At 47.3% G+C, this 12,146-nt stretch overlaps 1 protein-coding gene across 1 annotated transcript; it reads left to right on the forward strand.

The window, feature by feature from the left end:
- Positions 1 to 717: 717 nt before the first annotated feature.
- Positions 718 to 9,704, forward strand: LOC106813395 (citron Rho-interacting kinase-like; the record flags this gene model as incomplete). The annotated part of the gene is made up of 13 exons (XM_014817530.1): positions 718 to 729; positions 1,444 to 1,611; positions 1,959 to 2,106; positions 2,224 to 2,499; positions 5,615 to 5,789; positions 6,394 to 6,633; positions 6,997 to 7,180; positions 7,375 to 7,525; positions 8,015 to 8,244; positions 8,416 to 8,524; positions 8,817 to 8,948; positions 9,163 to 9,243; positions 9,487 to 9,704. Coding segments are annotated over exons 1-13 (2,124 nt in total), but the record flags the coding sequence as incomplete, so codon positions are not given.
- Positions 9,705 to 12,146: the final 2,442 nt, after the last annotated feature.

Genomic DNA, 12,146 nt, shown 5'->3' on the forward strand with positions numbered 1-12,146 from the left:
TTTCGCATTATTTGAACTTCATCTCCCGGATATGTCCACTCGCTATGCCGATGAAACTACCCTAACTGTACCTATCCTTCAATCCAAATTCTGCTAGCGCATCCAGGAAGGGGGGGGGGGAAAAAAAACAGGGGGCTGTCTCTGCGTGAAACCTGTAATAAAACTATCCGTGACTGGATGCTTGCTGGGGATCGGGCTAATGTGTAACCGACGACGAAAACGGAATTCCTCATCATAGGTACCCGGCAACAACTGTGGCAAAGTGGACATTGATCATATCATCTGTTGGACAGGTTGTAACATTTTTGGCCAAGTATCCGTGACCAGAAACTGTGGTTGCTGTGTTTGATTCCGCAACTGATTGGAGACTCATGTTTCTAAACTCTGCAGTACTTCATTTTTTCCATCTTCAATTAATATTCAGAGAATCCGAAAGTTTCCTTCTACGCGACATCAACAAAAATTCTAAACCTTCACGCAATTCATCTATCTAGTCGTGTTGATCTGCTTGCAATAGTTTACTTTATGGCTGCCCCCAGGTAAAACTGAATAAGTTACAGCGAGTCCAAAATGTAGCTGCCAGGCTTTATCAGTGCAATGTATCCAAGCTTTGATCCATATATCACACTGTTTTTATATCCATTTGCATTGGCCTGCATTTAGTTTCCGTATAGAATTTTAAAATACTAGTCATCACTTTTAACGGCTTACATTGTAATGTCACCAAGAGTAATGTCAGAGAATTTAGTTACATCTAAAGAGACCTAATCGTACAGTCTGCGCTCCTGGTAACACATGTTAATTGGCCACCTAGTCTGTTAAACAGCGTTGGCTACACTTGGCGATCGACGCTTGTTACATCAGCTGCCCCAAAATCTATGGATTACAGCTACCTTGTGTCATATTCGATGTGAAAAAGTCGCTTGAATCCTTTTAAACGCCTAGTCCAAACTCATCTTTTTAACATTGCCATTGAACACATAGACATTATATTTAGGTGTACATTTGAGTTCGAGTTCTATTTATCTAAAATTTATTATGCGTTTTAGGATACTATATTTTTTAGCACTGTGCCGCAGTCCGCTATTTTAAATCAGTGAATTGTTACAGGTTGTCGTAATTTTAGTATGAGTGTTTTAGCAGTGGTTGCAGTCCGCTGTTTTAAATCAGCCTTTGTAATGCGGCACGTGAACCATATCTGCATGTAAAACGTGCGCAATATAATAGTCAATAAATATTATTATTATAATATTAAGGGTAGACGTTTCGCCAGCATTCTCATCTCCAGGAGCAGCATCCTGATGGTCATTCTGATCATTATTATTTATGTTATTTTACTTTATATTATATATATACATATATATATATATATATATATATATTGATACAGATATATATCATTTTAATACATCTGAGGTGATTTGTCGTTGGGCTTCACGGCAGCCGCCGTTCTTGATCGAAGCAGGGGCGGATGCTGCGATAACGAGCATCCTCATCTTTCAGGATCAGCATCACGTGGAGCAGGTGAAGCTGCAGGGTACCATCGACCAGCAGATGAAGCTTATCGACTTCCTCCAGGCGAAGATCGAGAACCCGAGCAAGAAGAAGAAGGTGAGGCGGCGCCACCTGGCGTCGGTGCGCGCAAGCGAGATCAAGTAGTCGTCGACCCGTGTCGCGCGGAACCTCATGGTCGATCCCAACCTTAACCCCATATGTAACCACATGTAACCGTAGTTGGGAGCCTAAACCTAGCCATAACCCTAACCCCACCCCCTAACTGTAACCGGTACCCCAAACACTAACCACAGAGGCTTGAATGTAGACGATGCAAAACCAGAGACCAGTTGCAATTATCAATGGGTTTGCAATCGCGATTAATGCTCTTTATTGATCGTATCGTGATGCGCGTTGATTATATGTCGTCTGCCTTCATTGTTCATCCCTCTATCATCGTTCAGAAGGGATTGTTCGGCGGAGGAGGCGGCAGTAAGAAGCAGCCGGCGCAGAAGTTCCCGATGCAGTGGCGTGACCTGGAGGCAATGCTGGAGCGAGAGCGCGGCGTCAACCGCAAGCTGACCGAGCAGCTCAACCAGATGCAGAAGCAAGGTGAGCTGCGCCATATACTGCGCCATCTATCTGACAGGAGTTTTCGTTTGATTTTTAAAAATGGTTTACTAATTTTAAATTTGTTCTATTAACCCTTTCCTCGCTCTCTTCCCACAGTCATCCACCAGCGCAAGCAGGCAGGGGCGACGCTCCCCAGCAGCGGTGGCGCCACCACACAGCCGGCCAAGGTGGCGCTGTCGTCGATCGTCGAGCCTCAGATGGAGCGGATGACGCTGCTGCGGGCGTCGGCTGGCGCGCGGCAGCCGCGAGGGGGCGCCACCGCTCGTTGCGACATCCCGCACCGATTTGTCTCGGCGTTGAACACGCGCGCGGCGACGTGCGCTGCCTGCCTGGATACCATACACCTCGGCCGGCAGGCGTCGCGATGCGCAGGTCAGTGGCGCCCCCGAGTGGTCCGAGAAATAAACGCTGCTAATAAATTTCCCCTTTTTCTTTTATTATTATTATTAGTATTATTTTTATTATTATTATTAGCTCATCTGACGAAGTCAGATGCAGCTTGTAGAATCGCATGATTGTCTGTGCGTCTGTCTGAGCGTGCGTCCATCAGTCAACAGTTGGGCACAAATCTTAACCGCTCGATGTACGGTCACGATATTCGGGACGTCGGGGGGGGGGTCAAATTTGGGGGTCAAGGGTCAAAGGTCAAGATGTGTAAACGGAGGTGGAATATTTCTCCCTTAACTTAAGGTATAGGAGGAAATACGGAATTGCGGCACAAATCTTAACGGCTCAACCTATGCTCTTAATATTCAGTGTATAGTGTGATGGGCAGGAAACCCTTCACCAGTGCGAAATTGGAAGTCACAGGTCAAAGGGCATTGGGGGAAAGATCAGATATCAGACATTTTCTGAGGACATATGGCCTAATGAACAGAGTGAAAAACTTTTTTGTTTCAGCGCTGACCTACCATTTTTATCACTTTATTGAAAGGACCATGAAATGTGCTTTCCACTGACTAGTCCGAGATTCCTCTGACCAATGCCTACACTGACGATTTTGGTGGTTTTGGTGTGGGTTAGTGGCTAACCCACACCAAAACCACCAAAATCGTCAGTGTAGGCATTGGTCAGAGGAATCTCGGACTATCCACTGACGTGCGAAGAGTAAGTGTCTGATAACCTTTTGACCCTCAAGAGGAGGGTTTAGGATAAACTCAACCTTGTGCACGGGTATTGCTCTAATGAATATAAAACGTTTATTGACGAATGAATCGAATCAATCACACGTTTTATTTATAGAAGAGATATATCTCTATGCTCAAGCCAAAAAAAATCATGAAATATCCAGCACCTAATTATGTTACCACACGGATTTTGAATTTTTATGTAAAAATGGTATTTTGGATATTTCTCAATTACCAATTACAAAGAGTGAGGAAGCAAAATTTTCGCCACAGGTTAAGCACAATATGTACCAAAAGATTTTTCTTTAAGTTTCATATTTACTGAGAAAAATGAAAAAAACTGCTTAAAAATCAAGTTGTGTGTTAGAATTGAAAATTTTAGCGAATAAAGAGGCACAACTAATAAAATACGGCACTTAATAACAATCCCTGACGCGCTTTTTTACAGCAATATGTTACCATTAAAACGAGTGTAAAATTAAATTAATCAGAGTTGTAATTACAGAGAAATATCCATTTATACATCGGCTACTATGTCAGAAATCGAAACGGAGAAATCAGCGTTTTTCTATTTTTCACAATGATCGACTGCCTGTGTGCAAAATGGGTGAACGTATGTGAAACATTACTGTTAGTAGTAGTACTTACTGTGACATATCCATGACTAACTGACACCACTAAATTGGTAATATCTTCCATGCACCTTGAGAAATTGTGAGAAATTACGAGATTACCACCGCACTTTCATGCAAAACGCGCGTACGATGTGTACTGCATGCCGTTACTAAGCTATTTGTCAACAAACACGCGCCTAACTGCAAGGTGTGTAACAAGGGAAACGGGGCTATTTTCGGTCGCGCGGCAATTTCAACTATCACTGGCAGATGACAGCTGTAGGAGGGTTGATGCTGAATGATACTGGCGTAGTGAATATCATGAAAATTCTGGTTGTATCATGTCTCTGACGTCATCAGTGACGTCGGCTGCTGCTCACTACACGTGTACGCGGGCCAATCCATACGCTCTAAAGTTCACATTGTACCGTTACAGTCGCCGTAGCCAGGGGGGTCGGGCGGTTCGAACGATACTCCCCCCCCCCCCTACCCCCACCCCCCAAGCCAAAAAATAATAATTTGAAAATTTGCAAGAATTTCAGCCTTATGTTCGCTTCCATTTTAGTGTAAATAATTGCCAAATCTCCATCGTGCGGGAGGGTGAACAGTGAACACCCCCCTTCCACACCCTCCCCCGCTCGGTCGCTTGGTCTCTCTCGCCTGTCGCTTCGCCGCCCGGAGCAGGGAGCGTGGTAGCAGGTGGGGTCCAGGGAGTCCGGACACCCCTTGCTCGCGCAGAAAACGCATCATGAGGGGGTCTAATTTTAAACAAAATTTCGGGGGGAGTCCCCGAGGACGCCCCCTTTCGCGAGTCTCGCAACTTTGGGTTACGGTTAGTCGACCCCCCCCTGGCTACATAAATTCCTGCTACACGCCCCTGCGGAGCAATATTGCCAACATTTGAAAAACGAAACGCCCCCCAATAGAAAACTGGCTAGGGGCCTGCCGTTTATATGTGAGAATATGAGGCATACAAAGGCTGGCACATTGGTGTTAGCCATCAAATAATTGTAAAAACAAAATCATTTATAAAATTTGCCTAAGAGTATCCTTAACATGGATTTCCTGACTGCCTCAATGATTGTACTAGTGTTTCATATTCATGGGCACATCCATAATCTAAAAGCCAATAATTAGCATGGATGCCCAACGGTACAGCCACAGGATTACGGCTCAAAGGTCCTTGTGATCGAATCCATCAGATTTTTTATTATTTACCTGTTTTCTGTATTTTCTATCTTTATCTATTTTAACTATTTTTTTCCAATTAAAATGCAAATATGTACATGATTTATTTACAACAATTTCATAACAACAAATAATTTTTACAATTAATTTTTTTTTTAATAGGGTTAGGGTTAGGGTCACAATGCACCATAAAACAGGAGTTTCAGGCACGCAATTTGTATCAACCAATGGGATTTGGGAGGTATGCAGAATGCAGAAGGTTGCTGAAATGATGTGTAGGTACGCAACTGCGTATATGCATATCTGCCCCTAACAAAGGTGTCACTACGCACGACTTAAATGTTACGTTTATAACCGTAGCAACAGACGCTCTGCGGCTCTTGTTATAATTATTATTTGTTAATGCATTTTTACATATCAGTGAAAATCGAAAATGTTTTCACGTGCGCTGCATTCTCTCGTCGCCGAATATCTCTTGTCAGCGAATATTGGAACGTCTTTCGAATGCTGAGCTTTCTCTTGTCAGTGAATCTCAGGGAATGTCTCTTCCCCTCGCAGAATGCCACCTCTCCTGCCATCCCAAGTGTGCCACCAACCTGCCCAGCACCTGTGGCCTGCCGTCAGAATACCTGGATCACGTGACCAAGTCGCCATTCGCCACGGTGACGCCCTCTCCTGGCGTGCCATCGTCGGACAAGAGCGTCCGTCTGGAGGGCTGGCTGAAGATACAGGGGTGAGCGTCGTGCGAGAATCGGACTGCGGCGGCGGGGAAGGTTTCGATAGAGAAAACTACGTTTTTATAACAAAAGAGAAACGGATAGTTGTTCAGATGACGCCACTAGTTTGAGCATTCCAATGAATTGTAAATGCTTGTTTTCGTCGATTTTTAAACCCAATGACAGCTATTCAGGTCTGAATTGAAGGTCCACTCACGGTTCTGTTTGAAAAATTGGAATTTCTGGGTTTGTTTCACTGTTGGGGGGATCGTGACCATACTAACTTTTCATTATTTAAAATAAGAAAAAAGGGGAATCCGCATCCTGGTTATCCCCACACGTCTGCCGTGTGTGTGTGTGGGTGGGGGGGGGGGACTACACCCCCGTAGTGCCTAACCCAGGCGCTGCCCACCCCCTTCCCCTGTCCTCTCAATTTTATTCAAATTTTAAAATCCCGTCAAAATTAATATTGAAACTCAATTTTCATTAATTGAATTAATTTAATTCATTAATTTAATTCATTCATTAATTCAATCAATTTTCATTGATTGAGCTTCATTAATATTGAAGCTCAATTTTATTCCCTCAATTATTTCGATATTAATTAAATTTGTCGTGCAGGGTGAAGAGCGCGTGGGACAGGAGTTATGTCGTCGTGCGCGGTGCCACGCTCAGCGTCCACGACAAGGAAAACGCTGCGACACGTGGCGCCGGCGATGCGTTTGACCTCGCGCCGGCGGACGGGGTTGTGGTCGTTCATGAGGCGGTGGGCAGCTCAGAGCTACCGACGGCGGCGGCGTCCGACGTCCCCTACATCCTGCGCGTCGAGTTCAGGCCGCACACCACCTGCTGGCCGGCCAGGTAAGCGAGGAATGCGTTCACGTGTTTTTTCTATTATTTTTGTTGTTTTGTTATTTGTTGTTGCTGTTGTTTTTTTTCGTCCGTGTTGTTATTTATTGTTGTGGTTTTTGTTTGTTTTGTTGTTTTTTGTTGTGTATGTTCTATTTGTTATTTTTTTGTCCTTTTATTTTTTTATTAGTTTTTTCCTTTTCCGTGTTTTTTGGGGGGGGGAGGGGAAGGTTTTGTTACTGCTGTTGTTCCTTCTTTTTTTGTTCGTTTATTACGTTTTTTACATTTTGTTTACGCTTATGTCTTTCTATCATCGCTCCTCTCGACTTGCCTGCATTCTCTCGTGTCTGATCCACGCGTTTGATCGCACTGCAGGAACCTCTACCTGATGACGCCAAACTTCCTCGAGAAGAACAAGTGGGCGTGCGCGCTGGCGAGCGTCGTGGCGGCACACGCGAGTCCCGCGCCGGACGCTCTGCTGCGGGGCAACGTCGTCACGAGTCTGACCACTTCTGACCGCAAGCTGGACGTCAACTGCACCCTGGTGCTCAACGATCAGGTAGCTAGCGTTGCAGATTTGTTGACGTGGGGGTGGGAGGCGGTGGGAGGAGGGGAGTGTGTGTCTAGCCAGCGCGGTGTTGTGTGGAGATGCTGTATGTAGCCTAATAATGCTGCCCGTCACATGGCAATGCTACACGTTGCGTGACAATGCTGCACATCGCTTGTAATACTGTGTATCACATGGCTTCACAGCTGCTGCTGCTGCTGGGAGCGGAGGAGGGACTGTTCGCGCTGCCGCTGCCGGCCGACCCCTCCGGTGGCGCCCTCTACCGGGTCGAAGGCATCGACAAGGTCTACCAGATGCTGCCTCTCACTCAGCTGGGTCTCATCGTCATGATCACCGGTAAGTCACGCCCACCCTCGTTAGCACTAATTGCCACTAACGAGCGATTTGAGGTGAAGCCCCGACGCATTCGGTATAACAATCGCCAATCGCTAACTAACGACTCGCTAATTAACGATCGCTGATAACTTATTAGCGAATCGTTAACAGCAGCGTGTGTGGTTCGAGTTGCTTCCCAGTCATGGGCTATTGGTTATAAAGATCACTAGTCATCTTCCCATCTTGTAAAACCATGCAATATTATACGAGGGTAAACGTTTGTAAAGATTCTGAAATTACAATGCCCCCGATAGTAAAAGCCTCCTAATTAATTAATTTGGCAGTAATACGCTTCGTGGATGTAACAACAACCCATAACGTAGCGGTTTCTCAAGCAAAGATCATTAGATGGATTTCGACGGCATTCTTCAATTCTTCAATGTCGCTGCCATTTTCTTGTCACCATGGTAACGTGACAACATCGTCGCCATCTTATCTCTCTCTCTGCAGGCAAGCACCAGGAGCTGTGCACGATTGAGGCGGCGCCGCTGGCGTCCCGCGTGGCGCGAGCGAGCGTCGCAGCGCCCACTGTGACGCCGGCGTTTGTCTCGTCGATAGCGACGTGTCACCTGATCGCGGGCGCGTGGCGTGAGGGTTGCGGATTCGTGTGCGCAGCCCTGCCGGACAAGCTGAAACTGCTCAAGTACTGCGCTACCACGTGCGAGTTTGTCGTGCTCAAGGTAGGCATGTAACATGGATGATATAACACATGGCATGATGTAATGCGGTGTGATGTAACACAGATTGTCTAACACGTGACAATGTGATATAACACACTGCCTAATGTAAGTGTTGATACAGGTAACCCCCTATTAATCGTCGTGTGTTTTTCTTGCGGCGGCGGCGAGCAGGAGTTTGCGACGGCGGAACCTTGCAGTTGTCTGCTGTTCACTGAACACAGCGTGATCCTCGGAACAAACACCTACTATGAGATCGATCTCATGCAGGGCACCATCGAAGGTAGGCAAGCGAGCGAGAGAGAGAGAGAGAGCGAGAGAGAGAGAGAGGGGTAAAAGAAATAGAGAGAGAAGGGGGAGGTAAGGAAAGCGAAATAGCTGGATAGATAAATGGATGGATGGACGGATAGAGAGAGCGAGAGAAAGGGAGAGAGAAAGAGAAGGAGAGCGAGAGAGCTCTATAAGTCGTCACATTATTATTACGATAAAGTATCGTTCATAGACGTAATTTTCTGGTATCACCTTCATTACATTATCGTATTATTGTACTGGCACCCCCTGGTGTGTGGTTGCAGATTTTCTCGACGCGTCCGACACGTCTCTGGCGTACGTCGTCTACGCTGCTGCCGGCCGCAGCAGCTTCCCCGTTTCCGTCATGCAGGTGTCGCCACCTGGCAAGGAGGAGGAGTTCCTGCTCTGCTTCCACGGTGAGTCGCCAGCGCCTGCGAGCGAGAGGCGCCATCTAGCGGGTCACTCCGCAAATTTCTTTTCTGGCGTCATCTGAATTAGGAAAAATCCCAATTCCTGTCGTTGTGTAGTTTGCGGCAGTGTTTTTTGGCGATGCTTTCGTCACAGAGAGCGCCGATGTCGGCCCAGTGGCGCCGCATGGTGACGATTAACTGTCGGCGCTCTTGCTTGCAGAGTTCGGCGTGTTTGTGGACGCATACGGCTGCCGCTCCCGCAAGGATGACATGAAGTGGTCGCGGCTCCCCTTGGCGTTCGGTGCGTATCCACCTTGACGACGAGGCAGTTCACTTGTCTACTCGTCTCGTGTTGATAGTATATCGCCAGTACTTTCTGGCTACTTCAGTGATTGCGTAAAATAACTAGTACAAAAACTTGTCAATATATACTTGTATAAATCAAGATGGCTTCCGGGTAAATCAAAACGACCATTTAGATTTTCACAGCTTACGTTTTTTTCTGCGCCGATTTTTTCGCCGACACGTTTTCTCTCGATCGCAGGCTACAGCGCCCCCTATCTCTTCATCACGCACATCAACTGCGTCGAGGTGTGCGACATCAACAAGCGCACGTCCTCTTCCAGCGGGGGCGCCACCGTCGCGCAGGCGTACTTCCCCGTGACACGTCCGCGCTACCTCGGCGAGGCGGGCTCCCCCGGCGCCATCTATGTGGCGTCGTGTCGGCCCGGCGGCGCCGAGCTGGTGTGCCTGCGAGGCAACATGGCGGCGGCGGCGCGGACCGCGCGCACCGCGGGAGACTCCGCCGCGATGCTGAAGCGCAAGGGCAGCGACAGGTGAGACGTGTTGCCGCGGCGACGCTCGCGATGCAGCCGCGACTGCCGGTGAACTCTCATCTACTATGATCTACTCTCTTGATAACTATGGCTACTGGTGACGTTGCACGTATGTGTACATGCATTATGTTGTCTGTGATGTAACTGTGTATACGTATTGAAAACTGATGATTAATCGATTGATTGATTGATCGTAGAGATTAAGAGACAATTAATTGTGTGTGCTGTGATGTAAGAGAAGAAACGATTTGCTGTTTACTGCCGTAGTGATAATGATGATGTTGACGATGGTGGTGATGATGATCAAGATGTTGACAATCATGATGATGTCAGTGACGATGTTGATAAGTATGATGATGATGATGGCAATGCAATGACAATGAAAATGATGTTGATGATAATAATTATGACAATGAGGACGATGATGATGATATTAACACCTCCCTCCCGCTTTCCTCACAGCACGATCTTTAGCACGGACACCTTGCTCTCCACCGAGCGTCTCGACACCGCCTCAGAGATGGACTCGAGCGAGTTTGACTGCCTCTCCACCACCACCAACACGACATCGTCATCTTCCTGCGTGCGCCGGGCCAGCATGAGCTTCATGCAGCCGATCGACATGTCACCGCACGACCGCGCCGCCACAAAGAAGAAACCCCGCCTCTCGGATTCCTCCTCCGACTGCACGATGTAGAGGAGGGGGAGGGTAAGGAAGGGGAGGGAGAGAAGAAGCAGTGCCTCTCGGATTCCTCCTACCGACTGCACGATGTAGAGGAGGGGGAGGGTAAGGAAGGGGAGGGAGAGAAGAAGCAGTGCCTCTCGGATTCCTCCTCCGACTGCACGATGTAGATGAGGGGGAGGGCAAGGAGAGGGGAGAGAAGAAAAAGCCGTGCCTCTAGGATTCCTCCTCCGACTGCACGATGTAGAAGAGGAGGAGGGTCGTGAAAGGGGAGGGAGAGAAGAAGCCGTGCCTCTCGGATTCCTCCTCTGACTGCACGATGTAGAGGAGGGGGAGGGTAGGGAAGGGGGAGGGAGAAAAGAAGCCGCGCCTCTCGGATTCCTCCTCCGACTGCACGATGTAGAGGAGGGGGAAGAGAAGAAAAAGCAGTGCCTCTCGGATTCCTCCGACTGCACGATGTAGAGGAGGGCGGGGAAGAGAAAGCGCAGAGGGAGAGAGGGAGAGGGAGAGAAGAAGAAGCCGCGCCTCTCGGATCCTCCTCCGACTGCACGATGTACAGTAGAGTAGTATAGGGAGAGGGGGAAAGGGAGTGCAGAGGGAGAGAGCGAGGGCAAGAATGGATATTATATTCACAATTCAGTTCACATATTAATAATCTCGTTTTATATATAATTAGTATGTATTCAATTGTAATTCGATTCGTACGTACGTACACCAATAGTCGATAGGAAACGTTAATTGTCAGTATATTGCCTCACTGAATCGTATGTTATAGTGTAGTGGCAGGCTTAACCTCAATACTGCAGCCTATTGACAACGAGAACAAAAAACACCGGTTATTCAGTTGATTCTATGAGCAAAATCGTAATCTTTAGGATTGCTTGCATTGCTAGATTTGCGCGTAATATAAATAAATGAGAGAACGTGTATAGATATGAATGACGTAGGTGCGTTTTGCGTGTGTGTAGACTCTGGGATTGCCACCTGTTGTTTCTCGGTCGCGTGGTACTGGCTAAACTATGCCGTGTCATCTATCTATCTATCACCAGATCACACGACGCACGTCCTGGTTCGATTTCCTCGTCCCGCGGTGCATGTTTCGCCGATGAAGAATCTTATACTCAGAAGAAATATTTGTGCATGCGTAACTGCGTTTCTACGTACGTAACCAAAGAAGAACCTTTATCATAAGAAATATTCGTGTACGCGTCACTGCGTTGCTACGTGCGTAAATACATCACGGCGGGCGCAAACACGGTCAACCCTTCGTTAGCGGTCACCTCCGTATAACGGACAACCGTCCGTGAAGGGGATTTCCCATTGAGGTGCATTTATTCAGTGAAATCGCTTCGATAGAACGGTCACCTGTCTATTACCCCGTACAGACTATACGAATTTGATATGGTACTAAACTAGCGCGAGTTAGACGCGCGTCTAACGCGCGCTAAAAATAGCAGTGTGTACACGCTATCCCGCTCCAAATACACGCTGGCCCGCTCGCGAAATTTTTTTTCCCAAACGGTATAACATAGCGAAGAATTTAGCGCCTTCTGATTGGCTGCTTCGATTTGCTTTGCCTTTGACAAGAGAACAAACGCCCATTTGTAAATGTTTGTTTGGGTTTACTAGCTGAAACCCGCGCTACGCGCGGGCTTAGTGACTGTGATGCATGTGTTACCAGTGCAG

This window comes from Priapulus caudatus, unplaced genomic scaffold (assembly GCF_000485595.1).
Source record: "Priapulus caudatus unplaced genomic scaffold, Priapulus_caudatus-5.0.1 Scaffold766, whole genome shotgun sequence".
In the NCBI taxonomy this organism is placed as follows: domain Eukaryota; kingdom Metazoa; phylum Priapulida; class Priapulimorpha; order Priapulimorphida; family Priapulidae; genus Priapulus; species Priapulus caudatus.